Source organism: Melozone crissalis, unplaced genomic scaffold (genome assembly GCF_028551555.1).
Source record: "Melozone crissalis strain CALT ecotype California unplaced genomic scaffold, PUWL_Pcris_2 ptg000034l_1, whole genome shotgun sequence".
Lineage (NCBI taxonomy): Eukaryota > Metazoa > Chordata > Aves > Passeriformes > Passerellidae > Melozone > Melozone crissalis.
In genome coordinates, this window is record NW_026535812.1 from 6,836,119 (window position 1) to 6,857,279 (window position 21,161).

General features: G+C 40.3%; 1 protein-coding gene across 3 annotated transcripts in view; it reads right to left on the bottom strand.

Annotated features, from left to right (window-relative positions):
• STAG1 (stromal antigen 1) overlaps positions 1-21,161 on the bottom strand; it is a 151,049-nt gene that overhangs the window by 50,443 nt on the left and 79,445 nt on the right. For all 3 annotated transcript variants that reach the window (XM_054282401.1, XM_054282400.1, XM_054282399.1), the window contains 4 exons: positions 13,159-13,235; positions 11,801-12,005; positions 9,047-9,198; positions 4,874-4,947 (listed from right to left, as the gene is read on the bottom strand). In XM_054282401.1, the coding sequence (XP_054138376.1) occupies positions 4,874-4,947; positions 9,047-9,198; positions 11,801-12,005; positions 13,159-13,235 (508 nt within the window). The remainder of the gene's footprint in view (positions 1-4,873; positions 4,948-9,046; positions 9,199-11,800; positions 12,006-13,158; positions 13,236-21,161) is intronic.

The following is a 21,161-nucleotide window of genomic DNA, read 5'->3' on the forward strand; positions in this document are numbered from 1 at the left end:
CAAAGACATATCTCAGGCAGACCTATCAGCTGCTTAGTGAGGAGGGGTGGCAGGAAACTGGAGAGGTCACCTAAGGAGACCAGGATGGAAGTGCTTTCCATCTGATTGGCATTTTCCTGCCTGCCTGACATGGAGCATGGCATCTTTACTAATAATGAAACAACGGGAAAAGGGATGGGGGCCATCTGTCCCTTCAGTAAATCCATCTCAGGGACATCTGTTACCATGAGAAATCACTTGTGCCACTCCAGCTGGCAGTGCCTCACAGTTCTAAATTTCAGCTGTATACAAGAAGAACACAAAGAGTCACTGAACAGAAGAAGGGAATATCTGGTGCTTTGCAAACACTGGAACTTGCTTCTAATTGAGACTCTTGTTTTGTATTTTTATGAAAAAAAAATCTTCTTGGAAAAGTAATAAACATCAATTTAATTCTAAACCAGACCAACAGAGCCCCAGAATGAAATTTAATTTATGGGAAGGAAAGAAAAATTCCAAGCTTCAAGCAAGAGAATAACTGCAAAAATTAAAAACTGCATTGTTCTGAAAGGAATTGATTTTACAAAATCTAAGGAAAATGCACTCACTCTTCTGGTCAAGACACTGCACAGGTTCATAGCCCTAACCCAGTGCAGCAAGCCCCTGGTGACTCCACACTGGAAGTATGTACTGCCCTCCTGCAGGCTGCCCCAGCTGATCCAGTGCCTTTGCCCTGCCCCTGACTTTGCAGACCCTGAGCTGGATCCCTGGGTCCCACAGGGACCATGAACCAATCCCAGCATCACACATGGCCAGGGGGACTTCTCCAGGCAGGTCTCAGTGCTTGAACTCAACTTGTAGGGAGGAAACTCTACTGCTGCAACAGCAGGAAAGCATAAACACCATGTAATGCATTTAATGCAATAGCCTGGGGAGGGGGGGGACACCTGTGTGAATACCACCAAACCTCTGCCATTGTCGCTCTGCCTATGAGAAATATTAATTTTAACAACTTCCCAACAGCATCAGTAAACCTGGTCTGTCCAGCTTCCTGAAGCCTCTGTAACCTCAGAACCAAGGTAAGGGACAATCCACAATGGAGACAAGCTGCATTAGGAGCAGGGCAGGACATCAGACAAGTTGTCCTAACCAGGGATTTCTCAAACAGGTTTAAGTAGTGTAAGGACCAACGTGCTAAATATCACACTCAAGGGTTAAAAACTGCATTCCTTATGGGAAAGGCAGTCATAATGAAGACAAGTTTTAGTTTAAACTATGACTGTAGTCACAGAAACACACATATATCTGTGTCTGTGAGTGCTTAATTAGATTAGCAATTCTCTTCGATGAAGTTACTTGCAAACTATTTTAAAAGCAAAGTATAGGTGGATGTATGCAAGACTTACAGAAAAACCTAAAAGACTAGCAAACATAAATCAAGAAAAATGGGGAGTCTGCAGCAACACCAAGTAGTGAGGAAAACATTCTTACTAGGGGATGACAGCCTGAGTACTCACATCCAAGTAAGTTATTTCACCACCTTATAAATTTACTAACTGTAAAGGATTTTGGAAGGATTTAATGGCAATCCCAAAAAGAACCTAAATGTCAACAACTATTTAATCATGCAGCACAGCCAGCCAAAAAGCAGGAAGAATCATGTTTTTTCTAAGAAGTTTTCAAGCTTCCCTAGGCAGACAGTGAAAAACTGCTTCTTCATTCAAAAGCCTTCTCAGTGATCCCTCAGCACTACAGACACTCACTCCAAGCTGCTAATTAAAAAAAAAAAAAAAAAAAAAAAGAAGAAAGCTATTCAACTTAATAGGAGACTTAATACAATAAGAATGTAACGTCTTCAGTATAATTGAAAATGAGGCAGAATCAAGGATGTGAGACCAGCAAACAGACTCCAGCTGCCAGAGAAGCAGGGGAACTTGTGAGACACCACTTCCCACTCCACATCACCTTCCAGGCAAATATCACTGATCAGAATCACGCCTGTGTTCCTGCAGGAATCATTAACACAGACTCCATGCCCATACAATGCTGTATCAAACACAATAGAGCCAAAAAAATCTTTGAACCTTTGCTCTTAATGTGGTAACTGCTTGTCATTAAACTATAATTATTTTCTTCTAATTTTTATACAGTTAAATACATTTTAGCTTCTGGTCACTATGAATTGTTTAGCTTTTTGAAAATACCCATTATTTCTGGATGACACAAGAACAAATACTAATTATACCTGTACTGGAAGTGATTTTGGAATAATTAATGCATTATTAATTATCATAATTATAAATTAGTGATGTAAGCTTGTATTACTTGCCAAATGCTTCTAGAAAGAAAGAGACTATGGTCCAGTACAGAAATGAAAACTGATGTGGCATCTACAGATCTTATACATGAAATATATTTAACCCTCTTTTCAGCACAAAATGCAAAGAAAGGTCTACAAGGTGAAAATATTCACAGCACAATTCACAGCCTAAGTTCCTACTCTGGGCAAAGAGATCCTCCATGATGCAGCTTCTGAAAGGATTTGACAAAAGGGGTCCAGGTAAGAAATTCTGCATTTCCTTTTAAAATTTTGGCTTGACAAGGCAGGCCCATAAACCTTAGGATAAACCACAACAGCGTCAGGAAAGAGATTTTACCAGTGCCACTCCATCCAAGTGCCACTTCAGTGTGCCTTTCATGCCAAAGCACACACAAGAACTGTGATTAAGGCCAGCAGTATTCAGAACTGGAGGCACAGAGTCTCTGATGGGATATTTGGGAAATATCAGGTGTAGAGCAGTGTGCTCCTCAGGGTTGCTGGAGTGGTTGTCAGCTTTGACCAAATCTGTTGTTCACACTAGACTAGCATTATACCTAGAAAACTATTAAGCTATTCCTGCAAATCTTTTTTTTTTTTTTTTTTTAATCTTGATAAAAGAAGTAAGGACTGAAATCTTCCAATAAATTGGAAGCCAATCTATAGAAAGAAGATGTAATCTCACTGCAACACTTGTCAGAAGACACATCCTGAATGAAACAGTTTTGGGAGCTTTGCTTTGGTCAAGGACTTGTTATTTAAGCTACAAAGGTCACTAAGCATGAATCACTGTGGCTGAGTCTGAATCATATTGAAGGATGGAACTTATTCTCTGGGAATAATTAAAATAACATTCTTTCAAAATCATCATCACTTGCATGGTGTAAAGCCTGTAAAATCATGGGAAGTTTATAAATAATTTGAACTATTTGAGAGAAGGAAGGTTCAAGAAGTTAAGAAGTTATGAGAGCAGATAATAGTTCACAATCCTTTACATTTTATCCCCCCAGGGCTTTGCTGTCAGTTAGCTGGGTTTCACACAGACCTTTTCCCTCTCTTTTTCTCATCCAGCTGTGAGTGCAAGAGTGTCACTCTGTGCCCTCTGCTGTGTATCATTACTCACAGTTTGGTGAATGTTGTGGCTCCCCAAAAGGTCAGGGACAGCTTGTGCTCACACAGGTGGCTCAGGGTGGGAACACACTCCTCCTGACCCCTCTGACCAGTGGCACAAATGGTGCCACCACCTGTCTGATTTCAGTCAATTCCCCACGGGTCTAACAGGGCCACCATGGGCACCTTTTTCCAGTCCATGGATGGAGTTTATTGATTTGGCCTCTCCTTTTTTACAGTAACATCAGCAATATCAGGTCTTTACTAGTGGTGGCAGAAGGCACAAAAAGAAACTTTTTTACAAAAGGAGTATTTCAAAAGAAAAAGCAAAAGTACCACAATGCAGACCACCAAAAGGCTGAGTCTTTTTCCAATCTCACACAAGAGCATGAACTACTGAGAGGATATTTTAAGGCAATGTTTTGTTTGATATAATACACTAAGTTCTGAAGGGATAAAAATGCAAACACTCTTAGAATTTAATTTCTTCAGCTGTTTTACTTATGCCATGAAAGCTGCTCTCCTTACAAAATGGTGTGAGTGCTACACTGATCTAGCACACTCATGTACCTGCTGGCTCTGCAAACCCATCCTCCTGCTGCCAAGCAGCTCAAGGCTTCCTGACCATAAACCATGAACTTTCTTTCCATGCTCAGGTATTGAGGAGACACTCTCCAACCCCACTGTGCTGCTCACACTCGCACATTTGTCAGCAGGAGCACCTTCCCAGTTTCCTGTGTGATTTTCTCCAAATTACAATCATCCCTCTGTCCAACTGAACTATGGGTTCCTCTTCACCTTCCAACCCTCTTCTCATACACCCTTTTATCCTGCCATTTTCCTAGAGGATTCCATAAATTATAAACTTTTAAAGCAGAACTGAAATGTGAAAAGTTAATTGCATAGTTTGGTACCCTGGAATTTTATCTTTTGATTTCAGCAAGTCAATTAACATTTAAAGAGCTGGATGCACCAAGGTGATGCAGATGCTCTGAGACATCTTGTGACACACAACAATCCTAAATCTATTTTACAAGACTACTGTTCTCTGATAAACCACATTCCAAATTTGCAGTTTACACCCAAGACATACAAAAGGAAATGCAGGTTGGAGGACAACTGCTATCCTATGATTCACAGTAATTATTTTATTATTTTTAAGATAAGTCATTTCTGTGCTCCCAAACACGGACAACTTTTCTTTTCAAAACACAAAGATTCAAAGCCCATGTCTCCCACAACCTTTAAAGCTGTCTACTGAATTAAAAGAAAGTTGTGTGGAGGGCTGTACTGAGTAATTAATAGAGGTTACAATTTGCATATTCTTCCCTAACTTCAAGTGTTTTGACAGTGATCCTGCAGCATCTAGAATATTATATCAGAGGAAAATTAACCCAGGAACTGCCCCTGACTTTCCTTATGACCACACTTTATTAGAAGAGCCTACTGGAACATGCATTTTCTTACCGGTATCTATGAACAAATATACCCTTAAAAATAGAGTTCATCATATTTTCGATTTCATCTTGGTTTTCTTGTAGCTGTGAAAAACAAAACACAAAATAAATAAAAGATCATTGTTTATTATAATTTGGTATTCTACACTTCCCTATTGGGAAACCTTAGAAGACCTTGGAAGAGCACTTGAGTAAATTCACCACTTCTGCTTTTCCAGCACATGCCTATATTGTGTGCATATACATACAAATATTTACATTATATATGCAATATCTTAATGGAAGAAAATTAACATTCACTACAAACATCAATTTAGTCTCTCAAATTAGTTCTTTGAAGTGATCATAAACTTTTGCTACTGAAAATGAGACAAGCAGAGACAATGTGTGCAGTAATTTCAGCAGTGCTGTGTTCACAGGGAAACACAGAGCTGAATGAATGACAGCTGCAGAAACAAAGCTGGTTACAGATTAGTTTTGAAACAATTAATGTTCTATTTAAGGGAAGGAGTTGAAGTCATTCTCAAACTTAAGTAAAAGACTGTCAGTTGCTTGAACTTCAGCACCCACACTAACTGGGTTTCAGAAGCAGGAAGATTTCCATGACCAGAGCACACCTGACATCCAGGCCTTAGCCTGCAAGAAACCAAACCCAATTCCAAATGAAAAGGTGCTATGAGCATGCTTTTATAAATAAGAGCATTTTCTTAAAAATCTTTTCACTTTCTGAGTAACATGAGCACATTTTGCAAGTACTATGGGAAGCTTACCTTGTGTCAATTAATATGTTAACACAACTTGGAATTAATTACAGTACTCTCATACTGTCAGATCTTGTACTAAACTAAGTATAACTTAATTACACCTAAATGCAGCTTTGTTAATAAGATGACACCAATTTTATCCAATCCAATTTGGAGCAGCCATCATTCTTCCATCAAGGTGTTCATTACAGTCCAAGGACAGTAACACAATGTGGGAATGTAAATTTGTCCACACTCTCACAGCAGCAAAACCACAACAGAGCCTTGCTGGTGGAGTGCACATATGCATAAAATAATTAAGCCAGTATAATTGTGGATGTATATATTCAACAGATAAAAGGTTTCAAAGCCAGAGGCAAAATTGTGATCAGCTGGTTTGACCTCCTGAATGGCACGAGCTCTGAAACACTTCCCCCTGTGGGCTTCTATTTTTCAGCCAAATATTTCCACTGCATCTTCCAGGTATGAGCTGAAGTAGCTTCAGAACTCAGGGAGTGAAGCCTCCCAGTTCAGTGAAGTGCAAGGAGGTGCTGTCTCCATTTTGCATGTGGAGAAACCAAGGCATTGAGGGCTCTTGACTAAATTGTCAAAAAGCTGCCAAAGAAACTAATTTTACAGTAAAAGGGATTATGTACCAAGGGAAGAGCTGGGTCCACACCAGCTCTGCAAACATGAACCAAGCATATTCAGACATGGCCTCTGGGAAAAGCACTGTTTGCAGCATCAGCTCAACCCAAATTTGCACAGACTAAATGCTTGTTTGAGAATTCATAATCCAAAGGGGACTGTGAGTTCCTAATCACCCCTTAGCTGGATGGCTCCACAGGCTACAGGCAGGGAAACCTCCACAGCAACATGGAGGTAGAGACAGCCTAGCACAGGCTGTGCAGTAAAATGAGGATGGGAATGAACCAAGAAGCCTCAGGAGGCTTTCTGAAAAGCTACCAGAGCTCACAGAGAACTCAGGGAATGATTTCTTGGTATAAAACCATACCACAGAAGACAGGTAGGAGAGGATGGACTTTCTGAGCCATGAGAAAGTTGAGACTCTGAAAAAAGTGTCCCTTGACATCTCTGGGAGTGGAAAGTGAAGCAGCACGGTAGAAGCCCGAGCAGCACAAATGAAGGGACAGCACAGATGGCTTCCTCCCTCTTCTTCTGCACAGAATTTACAGTTCACTATAAACATGGTGAATTATCATCTGGTACAGGTATCCAGGTGCTGGGGCACAGCTGGTGTGGAAGCAGAATCAGAGATTCAGTAGGTCCATGTGAGACTGCTTTTACCTCTGTGTAGTAACATTTAAAGGATATAATTCTCAAATGTATTTTAGATTCAGTAATGAATTTTATCTGAAACTCTAACTGCTGTCTATACTTTCAAGTTTTTTAAATCATGCACTTGAATCTGAGTGCTGAACTTCAAGTATCTTGAAGGAACATCTGTGTCTTGGGATTCCTGCTCTTACCAATGCAAAAATGATTTAACATTCCCCCTCTTAAACAGAGGTAAAAAATGAGGGAAACATTCTGTTGTTGACTCTGCAAGCAGGTGTGGAAGCTCAAAAAGACATGTATAACAAGCACAAAATTTAAATTACTACTGGCAGATATTAAAAAGACAACTTTCTCTGCTTTGCGGCATATTGCTACATAAATAATCCACTTGAGCTGAAAATCTCATTGATAAGACAGAGCTCCATGCATGGCTCTCCCACCTGTACATGATGGCCTGATATTCAAACACTTCAGGAAGTGCTCCCTCTCCTCTGCTTCAGATTAACTTGACACTCTCAGTTGGTGAACTGTCCCTCTGTCAGCTCATGAGGACCAATACATGCACGTGTATGAGCTCAGGAGGGGTTGTTAGGATGGCACTTCATCAAAGAATCAACTGAGGAAGTGCCAGCACAGAATGCCACTGTCAAACAGAGTATTTAAACAGTGGGAATATACAGTATTATGTCAAGAATTCTTCCAAAGAGCATTAAGCCATCTAATCCTAAAAGATCTCCTCTGCCCAGGTGCTCCTGGTGTGCTTAACCCCACGGACATACTCAATCTGGCTGTTCCCAGGCAATGCTTTGCTCAGCTGTCATGAGCAGTGAGATGAGAGCCCCTGAACACACAGAGCAAAAGGTAAGGACTAAGAAGTGTTCCTTCTCCTGCCAAGGCTCCCCAGCCCTGTACAGCCCAGGCATCCTTGCTACAGCTCCCCAGAGAGAAAATGTCCTGCAGCTCTGACAGAGCAGCTGGGGGAACGGGCACAGAGGAGTTCCCAGCCACAGAGCCACCAGCCCAAAGTAATCAGTGCAATTAGTGCCCTTGTTCTCTGCAAATTCAAAGCAACAATCAACAAATGTGGAATACAAACTCTGTTCCAGCTATTTTGCATTTCAAAATGCTTTAGAACTCACATGCAATTTAATATTTAATTTGTTTCTCTCACAGTTTAGGCAGGAGAGATTGTTCTTGCATTATACTTTAATGCATGCTTTTCAAGAATTATGCAAACCAAATAAAGTTGTACAAGTCATAGGGGTAAAATAAAAATATGTAATTGTAATTATCCCCAGACAAAAACCACAAAGTCAAGCAATTCACATCCAAGTTACACCTAAAGGAATTCAAGGTGCACACAAGCAAAGTACCGAGACAGTCTTAATTGCCACAGAGTAAAACAGTGGTAGAGAAAATTCAAAACTATTATATTAAAAATCATAAATTTATATCTAATACAAACTTTGATTTTCAATTTTTCTTATGAGTTTTACTTGGCATCTTTACACATTATCTTTGTTTGGATGTATGTGTATTAATTTTCTATTTGTCAACTTTAAATTTAAGTACATCTCTAAAACTGAAGTTTCCTGTGATATAATACTTTATTGAGGAATGATTATAGCAACCTTCTAATGGTTTTTCTCACCTAATGCCAGGCTGGTACTTACTAAAGGCGACTTTAATGTCTCCCTAGCTCCTTCTCCCTGAGAACAGGTGCTATAGCCTCAACTCCACAGTGTTTCCTGAAAGCAGCTAAAAAAGAAGTAGCAATGAGACACTGTGGAATAACTGCAGTGATCAAGGGGAAAACTGGGCAGTGCAGGGAGGGAATGTGTGATCCTCTTGTCAGAATCTTTCTGCATCACCAGGACAGTGACTGCTTACAGTTTGAGACTCTTCTTGCCTGGTCATTCATAGAAGCTGGAGAAGAGAATTCTCCTTTGCATGCAGAACAGCACCACAAACTCAACTGAAAGTGGCAGTACAGGATTTAAGTAGTCTGCTTGAGATCACACAAACACCACTGCAGAACTAAGCTCTTTCTCACTGTGGTACTCGAGTCACAAACCACCCTGGGCTTTCTGTTGGAGGGAATGCACGTGAACCAGGAAAAAAAAAATTGTCTTTTCACTTGCCTCTTTTCTTTTCTGAAGCAGCAGCTCCAATCTTTCATTAGCTCTTTTGCCAATCATTTTGTTTCTCTCAGCTTCATACTGCCTCTGTGTATTGTCCTGATGAATGCTCAGGTTTAAGGCAACATTCACAAGAGCAGTCATAAGCTTCATAGCTGCAAAGGCACAAGACAGATTATGACTCTTTACCTGTAGTCAGAGCTCAGAAAATATTTCCTCAGCAGATCCATACTCACAGCAAAAAGCCTCTCAACCCTGGCCCTGGATAGGCACTTCCACCCAGGTGGAAGTGGCCCATGGTCAGAAAGCAGAGTCTGTGCCCCACACTCAGCTGCAGGCAGTGCTCCCTGCTGTCTGCTCCAGACAAACTCTGAGGGCACCAGGGAGCCAGCATGTGAGCCTGCAGCATCAGGGCACCATGAAGGCAGCTGCTGGGGAGTTACAGCCATTTCTGCACAGGAGAGGGCCAGCAGAGATGGCTCCATACTAAGGGTGACCTTAACCAATGGCTGCTGAGGTTGGCTCAGTTCACAAGGGACCACAGCACAGCTTCTCTGAATGCAGGTCTGACACAGCTCTAAAGTTAGCTGTACAGCCATATCAAAATGCAATTTTTATTTTCACACACGCTGTTTGTGTCTGCTTTTTGGTACTAAAATTTCTTTTTACAAAAAAAACATTAATAAGGGTCTTCCCCAAGTTCTGTGTGGTTGCATAGTACAACACATTTTACAATGTTGAAAGAACAGCAAAATAATGCAACAAATTATCACATCCTCTCTGCATGCTCCTCTGAATATGCAGCATTGCTTCCAGGTAGAAAAGCAACCACACAAACGGAGAAGTGAGGCAACTTGGATTGATTTGCACTGCCACAGGTTAAAACTGGTAACCTACAGGTACTTCTTCCTACAGTGAATCATCTCTCATTCCAACTAACCAGCATGGAGGAAAACTGAAAACAAGGACCTACAAATACTCCTTCAAGAAGAAATGCCAGTCTACAAGTAGCTTTTCAAAAATTTTATCAAGACTGAGCTCCATGGCATCATGTTGACCTCTGTTCCTTGGGACTGCAACACAATTAAATGTTGAAAACAGCTTGAAGAAAATGTGTGGAATCAAAGTAAAGCCTCAATCTGGTTACAACAAGCAAATAAATAAATAAATGGCATGTACTGTCATTGGTAAATGCTGAGATTCTTGGCAGCTCCCATCTGTGATGCAATGTTAGATAAATGTGTCATTAATGCAAGAAGTGGCTGAAATAACTGCAGTCAGTCATGATGAACCTCAGCTTTAGCATCAGCTTATTCTTGCTGCAAGCTTCTAGCTACAGAATCCATTCCAAACAGTGGAAACTTTATTCTACAGAGCACAGGTCTTGGGAAATAACTGTTCTAAGTGCTTCTGTTTCCTTTAATCAAGCTCCTCATACTTTCCAAAAATCCACCCCATGCAGGAACAGACCAATCACTCCCAGGGACCAGAGTGCAAACCTCACTCCATAAACCCTTCCCTATGAACCAATCAACCTCAGCCTGAGGAAACAGCAAACCAAAACCACCCAGTACTGCAGACAGCATCAGATGGAAGGGAATAGTTTAAATAACAGGCATGGATGTCCAGCAGGTTATCTAGGCTCAAACAGTGCTCACCTTGGAACACTGAATTTGAAGAGGAAACTCCAAACCTGGAAGCTTAAGCCTGCATAATTCACAGTTTTACCATCCCATTGCTAAGTGTGGTGAAGAACACAAGGGAACACAAGGTGTTTCCAAAAGAGTTCAGTCATTGTGAGTTGAAGGGTTTGGGCTTCAGTTTTAAAATCAAAATCCACTCAAATCTGGAGTTGTTTTTTCAATATCATTGGAAATCTGCCTCTTTCTTTGATTCATAATGAGAGATGAAATTTTAAACAAATTCTGATTGTATTTGTTTAACACTGGGTATTGGTGCACTTGAAACTGAAAAAATGTGTATGAGGCTGACTGTGGAAAGACTAAATAGTAATAAATACTGGCCATAGAAACATTCAGATTATGACAAATGTCTGCTGTAAGAGCTTCAAATATCTGGTATGATCTATGAAGCTTGCAATAAGACGGATTTCTTATCACCTGACATGACCAGCTGTAGACACCTACACCCAAGCCAGCCACTCCGGTAGTGCTTTGTAATTGAGAAAAATAGTTCCTTGTGGAGAGCAATTCATCCCTCTTAGAGGAGACATCTCATATAGGTGTGATGAAATACACAAGGAAAGCCCATTTCTATCTAATGATACAGCCAGGGCTTTCCTTAGGTGAAGCAGTTGCACTGTAAGGTGGTGTGGCTGCAGGCAGAAGACAGGGAGCCCTACAACCATGGCCCAGTAATCCCAAACCTTATGCTTCTCCAGAGTTAAGGCACAGATTAGCTTTTCTGGTGAATGGAAACTCTTTGATAATATAACTGTCCTGATACGTCTTTAGAATAAATTTATACTCTAAAATACATAATTACTCCAACATTCTGTACAACAAATGAACAATTAATAACAAAACACAAGACATAAGCATGCCACTCCTGATTGTCAGGATTCACTGGGATGACAGGAATCTCTACGTGCCTCAGCACTTTCCAAATAAAAAGGAATATTTTAATTCTAGTTGTAGCACATGTGGTACATGGATTCGATAAAGCTTCCCAGAGTTCTAACGTTGGTCAGGGTTCCAAATGACAATTACTCCTGCAAGGGCAGCTCAGCTCACTCACCAGCCAGCGTGCTGGTGTGCCGGAAGGCGCGGACCTGCGAGTCGGAGAGGCCGGTGAGCAGCGAGATCACCGTGTCCATCATGTACTCGTCGTAGATGATGCTGTACTGGCACTGCCGGATCAGCACCCCGATGAACTCGCAGAAGTTGGAGCGGAACTTCTTCCACTGAGGCCCGGGCATGGTCAGGGGATAATCACCACTGTCCTGCAGAACAACAGAAGGAAAAGATCAAGTGTTAAAAGTGTCCCCGTTTAATTTATTTTAATGTTGGTGTACCCATTGTGGTCTGTGGTTCTAAAATAAACATCATCCTGTTCCTTCAAGCCAAGGGAAAATAACAAATAAAAACAACACATTATTCTTCAATACACAGGGAGGCTTATTGGCATGAAACCACTTTTGCAAAGACACCATTGTAATTGTTTTCTACTTGCAGTATTGGCTCTGTATAGTCCAAAAGAAGTATCGAGACTCAATTCTCTTCCTTGTATCCTTGGTTAGGAAGTGGGAGCAAAGGATGAGGCAGGAATATTTCCAAGTACTTAAAGTCAAAACCTGAAAAAAGGTTTGCGTGATCGACTGTTTATGTCATTCTCCATCCACTTAAGGTTAATACTAAGTGGATGCCTAACTTTCTGAATGACAGCCTTGGCATTTCATTTAGAACTGGTCAGAGGCACTGCTGTCCTACAGAAGTACCTGCTCCAGCTTTAGTTTTCCTCACTAAACAAAATGAACGCTCAGAATATTCAGTGGTTTATACACCAAAAATGAAAGAAAACACAGTTCAAAAATCTCAAAGCTAAAAAGCATTCACCATTAGGAACACTTTTATTTTGACAGAAGATACCCAGTCTGAATTGTAATTTACTTATTTCAAACAAAATGCTCAGATCTTTTGAAAGAGTATTTCTTTCTGTATCGCTGTTCCAAAATGGTAATTTTCATGTCAAGTTTCTATTTTGTTTAAACTGCCATTTAAAATGCACAAAACATTAATTTGCACAGAGAAAACAGAGCAGAATGCTGTAATCCTGCCTCAAGAATCTGAGGTGTCAGGAATCTGGAGCTCTTTGTTGTAAGAGGCACTCCCAAGAGCTGAAGTTCAGCACCCAGAATGCCACCACCACTCTCAGTGGGATGAGGGTTCTCCAGTTCCTCTTCCTGCCTGCTCTGATGAACCTCTCTCTGCCCTGCTTCTCTGCATCCAACAGCTGAAGTTGCTGCTTTGCTTGTCAGCAAAAGTTTCCCACACTGAGACATTATTTATCCACTGGCCCACTGCATTTTTAATTTAAACCAGAAGTATATGGTAACATATTTCATAATGCTTCAAACAACTATTTGTATACTCTACCTCATCAAATTCTTCTGTCATTTTCCTTATGATTTCTGCATTTTGCATGTTCCTGAACATTTCAATTCTTACCGTACCTGTAAAGTAATGAAAGAACAAAAGAAATGAACACAACATGGTTTTGCTACATCAAAACATCAATGTTTTCTGCTGCTAAACAAACAGCTCAGTGATACACATAAGAGTATGCAGAGTGCAACAATGACAGGAATGTTTTGAAAAAGGCTGTCTCTTGAAGAAGTACGGAAAGAGGACTCATCTGTCCTGTAATGTGTTTCCAAATGAGGAATTAGTATCGTTTTCCACCCTTCCACTCTTTGCAGCCAAGCAGAAGTGGTAAAGCAGTGATAACCATGGAGGACTAGTGTCATGTCTGCAGCTGCCCAAGGTTTTCAATTTTGTCTGCAAAATCAAATGAGCACCATCTTTCATTTTCACAGCCACTCCTGGAGGTTCTGCACTTTCCATGCTGAGTCCCCTGGATGACAGATATCCATGTTCTCTATGCACCCACTGGGAGTTTTCACACTGCTCAGCCCAGGACCAGCATGGTTTATTGACTGAGGCATGCTTTCCACACCAAAGGCTCCAAAGAGCTCAGCCAAGACATGAGCCAGCTCAGCACCAGAAGCAGCAACTGTATCGCTGTTATTCTTTAATGAAGATCTTCCACTCTTCCTTGTTACCTGAACATTGGAGTTGATAGGAATAATTTTTCATTGTAAATAAAACAAAGTTACCAAAATTCAAAATAGAACAACACAATAGCTATAAATGAAAATTCTTGTGTCTTGATCAAAATTCAATCACTGTACAAATAAAGTATTCTGACATATTATTGCCTCCTCAACTAGACACTATCTAAATATCTAACCATACAATCCAGGGCAACATAAAGGTTTTTCTGGTGCTACTGCATGATCTTCTCTTCATCACTTCACAATCTTCTTTCATTAATGGAGGAAATTCATTAAAATTAAGCAAACTGCAGAGCTACACAATCCATCCCAACATCATTAACGTTACATTAATGCAAAAAGCTCACATTTTGCAAAAAATTCAACTGGATTAATGAGACACTGCATGGCTTCAAAAATTCAGACCATAATAGAAGCAACTTAACAGCTAACAGTATTAGTCACTCTACAAAGGATAAATAAAGATAATTTAAACATGCCAAATATTATGCAAATGTTTTCATTCTGGTATTTTATTCCTTTAAAAAAGAGCATTAGAAATATATGCATTTCAAAATATACAAGCACCGTTAGAGCACACCAAGTCTCTCTATGTTAGTACGAGTAGTTTTACAAAGCAAATGAAATACTGATTTCTTGAATTGCCTTTGCTTCTTCCTGAAATAACATTTGTTATCTATTTCATACTGGGTAATACTGCCAACCTCAGTTCTGACAATGGCAATTTGAATTTGTGCATGGTAATTTCCATATCATTAACAAACAATTACTAATGCAATATATCAACATAAAACCAGGAACCCAAGAGAATACCACCATGTGACAGTTGAAAATGTATTTTCTCAGCTTGAAAATCATCTGTACATGCAGATATATTTTAACCTTTCCCTCAATCCTAAAAGTTTTTTTTTGGCTAAATGAATTAGTTTCCCAGTATGCCTCAGTGCAGTGAACAGGTACTATTGCAAAACCTCTCTGCTGCAGAAATGCTCCTTTCTCTCACGGCATGCTGGTATCTGCTGCTCTTCCCACTGGCAGCATACCCCTCAGTCAAAGAGGAACCTACTGACCTTTGCTATTTTACTGGTTTATAGCCCTGATCCTAATGATATTCTTATCTATTGATGGCTTCTTCTAATAACCTCCCATAGCCTCAGTTTCTCTGCAGTCACAGCCAGGGTAGGCAAGAGCTCCAAGGGCTGCCAAGGGAGCATCAGCAAGTACCCGAGTGGAGAACAGCACTTACCCACTGTCCTGTCCCATTCTTTCCCCACTTCTCAGGACCCATTTTACAGAAATCATGGAAAGCACAAGGAGTGTTTCTGCTTGGCTGGCAGTAGGCAATGGCTCTGGTCTGACTTTTGTCTGATCCCATCTGTTTTTCTGGCAAACTCATTTAACACTGTAAGTATGCTACAAGGTTTTGCTCAGATTTCATAGTGACACCACAACATTTCAACATTGCAGTGGTCAACGTTATTCAAACCCATAGTTTTTATGATTAGTGAAAAGCAAAATTTTCCCATTTTCAGGTGAATCCTTAATATGTAACAGATTGTCTGTAAAGTACAACTGAGGAGTGGCATGCATCCCAGAAACCTTTACCTTACTCAAATCGCTTCACATCCTTTTCTAAGCTGAGTTTTACCTCTGCCATGAAGCTCTCACTCTGTATTTAGTGCAGAGAATTGAAATTGTGTTAATCCATTAAAAATTGAGAAGCCTATTTCACTTCAGGACTAAGTTCTCAGTTAAAACCTATTCACATACATTGTGTTCTAAAAAGTCTTCTCACTGACATATAACTATATTTCCTTAATGACCAAATTCCAGTTTAACTTTCAGATAAAACATAATTTGTCAATAATCATCCAACATGGCTTTTAAGAGTGAAAACAAAAAACCCATACAGAGCACAAAACTTAATTTCAATGAGAGAAGAGAAAGACTAAAGGGGCCTATACAAAACAGGATGAATATACCTTAAAAAACCCTAAATTGTGTACAAAACTAGATATAATATTTCTGGGAGATATAACAAGTGGACTCAGTGGCTTGAAAACATGTATTTAGAGTGAGAAAAAACCCCAGTTTTATTAGTAAGTCCTGTAAAAGCAAAGCGACAATAAAGATCTCCAAGAGCTTTATAGGATGCAAAAGCTCTTGAGTCTGAGCACCAACCAGCCTTCACTAGCAGGAGTTAAACAGGGTTACCCCTGGGATGTGGGTGGTCCCAGGACTGCCTTTCCTGCTGCTAACAGGAGGTCCTGGCACTGGCCACTGCTGGCAATCAGGGAACACCATCACACCAAGTGCCCCACTCCAATGCCTCCTACATATGTCAGCTCTGGGATTTCTACAGGAAAAAGAAAAGTCAGATGAGAGAAATATCAGCTCTAGGAACCCATTTACAGTCACTCCTGAAATGTTACTCCAGTCACTGCTGATGGCAATTAATTATATACTCTGAAGGATATTACCTCTACTATATGGTCAGTTTTCATCATGAGGACCTTTATTCACCGAAGCTACACAGACAATTTCAGCCCTTCTCCTTTAGATCACCTGCCCACACTGACTAAGCTGCAAGAAAAGCAGTGGGAAAATTGCAGCTCAAGACTGATGTGAATGGATATTAAATAAGCCTACAATCTCCTGCCAAAGGAGGATTAATTGTAGTACCTTAAATTCATGGTAGCTGATTAGACTGATTTCTCAAACACATGAACTGTGTTTGAAAAAGGAGAAAGATTTATAGAAGCATTGAGAAGAAGACACAAGGAAATTTGCCCAGGAAAGTACAAGAAAAACACAATGTGCTCTTTTGCATCAGCTCAAACTCAATAGTGGAGACCACAGCACCAGAACCTAATTGAAATTGCCAGGAGAGGGCAAGTTTAATAAAACATTTGTGAGGATGGATGGTGATTACAGAACTGCTGGATGGGCAGTATTTATCTCCCTTGATATCATTCAATGTGCAACTCCTATACCTTTTGTCCCACTTATAATTTAGATCATAAGAAATAATCCACTTCTATTATGTCCTTAAGTGCAGTTTTCAATCATCTGAGAAGTGGTACTGACAAATTCCATGTGACAGATGATGAAGACTGAAGTCAAACCATCAGGAGCACACGATTTCTCAGTGCTCAGCCTGGGTCAGGGTACTCTGCTGTAGCACTTCCACTGACTATTTCCAGAAGAGAGCTGTCTAAATCTACCCAAAAACTACTCAGGCAAGTAGAAAAGTTCATTTTCTGTGGCTCACTCACGATCACGTAAGAACACTGAAGTAGCTCTTACCTCATTGGAATCAATAGACGTTAATCATTCATTTAAATAGAAGCAGTAGTGGGGCAGTTGAAGCATATCCAAATAGATGCTGAGACTCCTAAATCCCACCAGAGCTCCTGACTTTCTATTGATTTCTGTCCCTAAAAGCTGAAACTCTTTGCTAAGACTAGAGGTCAAGACTTGAAAAAGACATCAGTATAAATATTTGGTTGAATTTCCACACATGTAGGAATAGAAGATCCTTTCACTGATTTATTCCCCGATTCTTCCTGCTGCATGGACTCTACACTGCCCAACTTCTGCTGCCAGTGAAGCAATATTCAAAAGACAGAGGCTTCCTATAAGGCACACAGCCAGTTCATCCTTAGAGCAGCTTTGCCAGTGAACTCTAACTGAATGAATCGGCAAGAATCTCAGTGGAAAAGTAAGTACAGTCTTGTGCAATTAAAACCTTATCAAACAGAGAATCACAGATAACTGTTAAAAAGAATTCTAATGGTTCACCAAAGTCTATCCGCCTACAGCAAACCCAAAATTATGTCTGAATGTATTCTGGGAACTCTCTTTGCAATGTGAAGACCTTATACACAGTACAGCCATGGAAAGTGCTGAAGGGCTGAACTTAGCAGTGTCAGAGGGCTTTTCCAATCTAAACAATTCCATGAGTCTGTGCTTAAAACAATCAGTAATGTTAATGCAGTCAACATCTATAGGGAGCATCATTAAAGGTTCTCAGTAAATCTGGGAGGATTTATCAATTTTTTTTTTACTAACATAGGGGTCACTATAAAATACAGTGGAATTTAATATCAAATCCTTGCTATTTCTGATACTCAAATTCAATGACAATTGTTCCACTTTAAGTGCAATTCTGTATTACACTTAGAAGTTCAAAGTTCTGAATGAGATTAACAAGTTGATAACTTTATATACATAACTAGCATTTAATATGATTTGAACTGCTAATCTCTTTTAAAATCCAAAATGTTATTTGGTCCAGAAGATAACAGTGATGGCACTTATTTCCTCATTACAAGTATGGGAAGAAATATATTGAAGATAATCAGAGATTTTTCCAAAGAAGAGAACAATGTATGCCACTGACAATCCAGTCAGTGGATTCCACTTGCTGAAAAGAAAAAAGTAGATATTCTTATAGTATAAAAAGATAGGAACTTCATCCCTACTTTAAAGAAAACAGATTCTATGAAATTCTGAAACTGCAATTATGTGTGAGAATTTGTTACTTGCTTAAACTATGCTGAATGTCAAAAGAATAAAAAAAGGAAAAAAATAAAGAATTCAGGAGTGATCCAAAGAACTACACACCATTAAATGCGACTGCTGTGTCAGACTGGGAGGTGTTGTACTACAAATCTGGTGTGTCTGTTCAAGGGCTGATGTTATTACTGTCAAGTAATGCTTCACAACTCCCCTGGAGCTCCATAAGGCATCAATAATCAGCAAAAAGTCATACATTTATGTAACACAGACATTTTCAAAATCCTACAATGATCTCTCATTTTCTTAGAGGAGCTCATGTGCAATAATCATATGCAAGAAAAGTTTTCAGATTAAAACAGGAAAACAGACACAGCATAAAAGGTCAGTTTTCAGAACAGAATGAACCCACCAACATATCTTTCCATGTGAAGATGTTGATAAAATACGTTCCATAGCAGATATAAATGCTTTGAAAGAAAGGATAAAAATGGAGCAAATAGTTTGCTGGTGACACAATTATTTAGAAAAGCTAGACTGACAGCTGCCAGCCAACACTGCCAAAGGATATCATAGGCAGAAACTGGTAAGATGCTCTTCAGCAAGAAAGCATGCTGAGCCCCCAGACTACTAGTAGAAAAAAAGTAGGCCTACATAATTTAGTGCATCAGAAACAGTACACTTCAAAGTTTTACAATTTTGATAAAGGAAACTCCCTTAAAGCTCTGGGTTTAAGGCTGATAAGGCTGGTTTGAAATGGCTCTATAGCATTTGCACTTGCCAAGTGTAAGCTGCTTTGCATCCTCACAGAGATGATTTACATGAAGCCACATAATTACTAACCAAAGACACTAAACTTGCAATCTAGTATTTTCACTGAATTATTTCATAAGAGAGATCTTTTCATGCTTTGATGACTGAAAGTAGCAATTCTCATACAGCACCAACCTCTTTGTAAGGTAACTTTGAAAAGCAGTCAGTGACATGAACATGAGTGAGGAGCTGAGGAGCCTTTGCTGCCCCAAAGGCAGCAGTTTGCTCCTGGCAATGTCTGACAGCTTTTGCTTTTGGAAGCCTCAGCTCTGCAGTGGCCCCACAGCCACGTCCTGCCCTGCACTGCCCCAGGTGAGCCTGGCTGCAGGAGTCTGTGCCCACAGAGGACACTCACATTGAGGAGAGAGGTAAAAGCACACATCCAGGAAATGCTCTGCTGAAAGTTCCCACCTGTTCCCCCAGGGCTGGCTCCAAGGTTCATTTCTGTGAGCACCACTCTTGCTGTGCTTCCTGCACACGTGCTCTAAGCAGATGTTTGTTAAGAACCTTCCTGGTGGATGTGATGAAACAAATTAACCTTGGGATTCCTGTACTCAGCAATCAGCACAGGGTGTTAGGCAGAATGCAAGCACAAGTCAGCATCACACAGATCTCACATTTGGCAGTAGTTCAGAGTTTTCCTGAGCTCTAGAGTGTTAAGGCACACTGTGATTATTGGATTTAACAGCTGATAGTGGATCCATCATCTCTTAATTAATTTGTAATTTCCATCTCCACAGAACTCTGCATTAATGCAACCTGCAGTTTAGCCCCCACTCCTTCAGAAGGTACCTCATTCTATTTCTAAAACTTCAGCTTGATCATTTTATTTGATAAACCAGGATCTTTTTGCAATGCATAAAAAAGTATTCTTCTATTTGCCATTCTTTTCCACATTCTTTTGTTTTTCTCTCTAAATTTATATATCCTTTAGGAAGTGGGATAGTCATAACTGCATTCAATGTTCAAAGTGCAGGTGCAATGTAAGTTTGAGAGAGATTTTTTGTGTCTAATATATGTAGAAATAAATTTGCCCTTTATTTCTAATTCTTAGCTTTGCCTTTCAGAGCACTGCCAAGCACAGAGGTTGTATTTTCAGATTATTCCCAATGACAGCAGGCTCCAAGAGCAGAATGTGAGTAACTACAACTTATCAGTGCATGTGTGGAAGCAGCCTTTGGCTGCCTGCTGTCAGATGTGACTCAAATCCAGCAATATAAACACAGGTAGTGTGGAGGCTGAGCTCCAAGTCAAGTGTAAGATACAACAATGTAAATATTTGCACTAAGTCCCTTTAGGTCTGTCTCCTCTTTCTGAGTGCCTTTATCACAGGCTGTTTTCACATCTGCTCTCCCCCGCTCCCCTCCTCTGTGAACAGGCCCCCACCAAAGGTTCCCTCTGAAATGAGGAGACCAGTGTGAGCACAAGTCCTTCCCTCCTCACAGAGGGAGGGAAACACCTGATCTGACAGGGCAAAGACACTTCTCAGTGGGACAGGGCAAGAGCCTGATAAGCCAAACATGAGCACATTCCTGCTGTGTAAGCATTTCTGTAGCTACCAATGGAGACAAAACAGTACTGCCATTGCTAACAACAGGCATCCTACCTGTGCCCTGTCCCTGGGACACAGCCCCAGCCCTGGGCTCTTGGGGAGTTTTCCACTGGCCACAAGTACCTGCTGAGTGAGCTGAGGCTTGGCACCAGGTGTCTCTTGCTATAACACAAGCTCAGGTGTGAGATAATGTAATAACAATGGCCTTGAAAACATCCAATCTGTCTGATAAACTCATTTCAAGAGAGAGCAATTGATTTCTACCACTTCTGTACTTTCTACAATAAACCCCAGAGCAGTTTTTAAAAGACTGAGTACTTCTCAAAGGAAAAATAATGGATTTCTCTTCCACCATACTGGAATAGGCTTCATATACTATAGATTCTTTATTATGCCTTCTGCTGGATAGCTAAAAGGTTAAT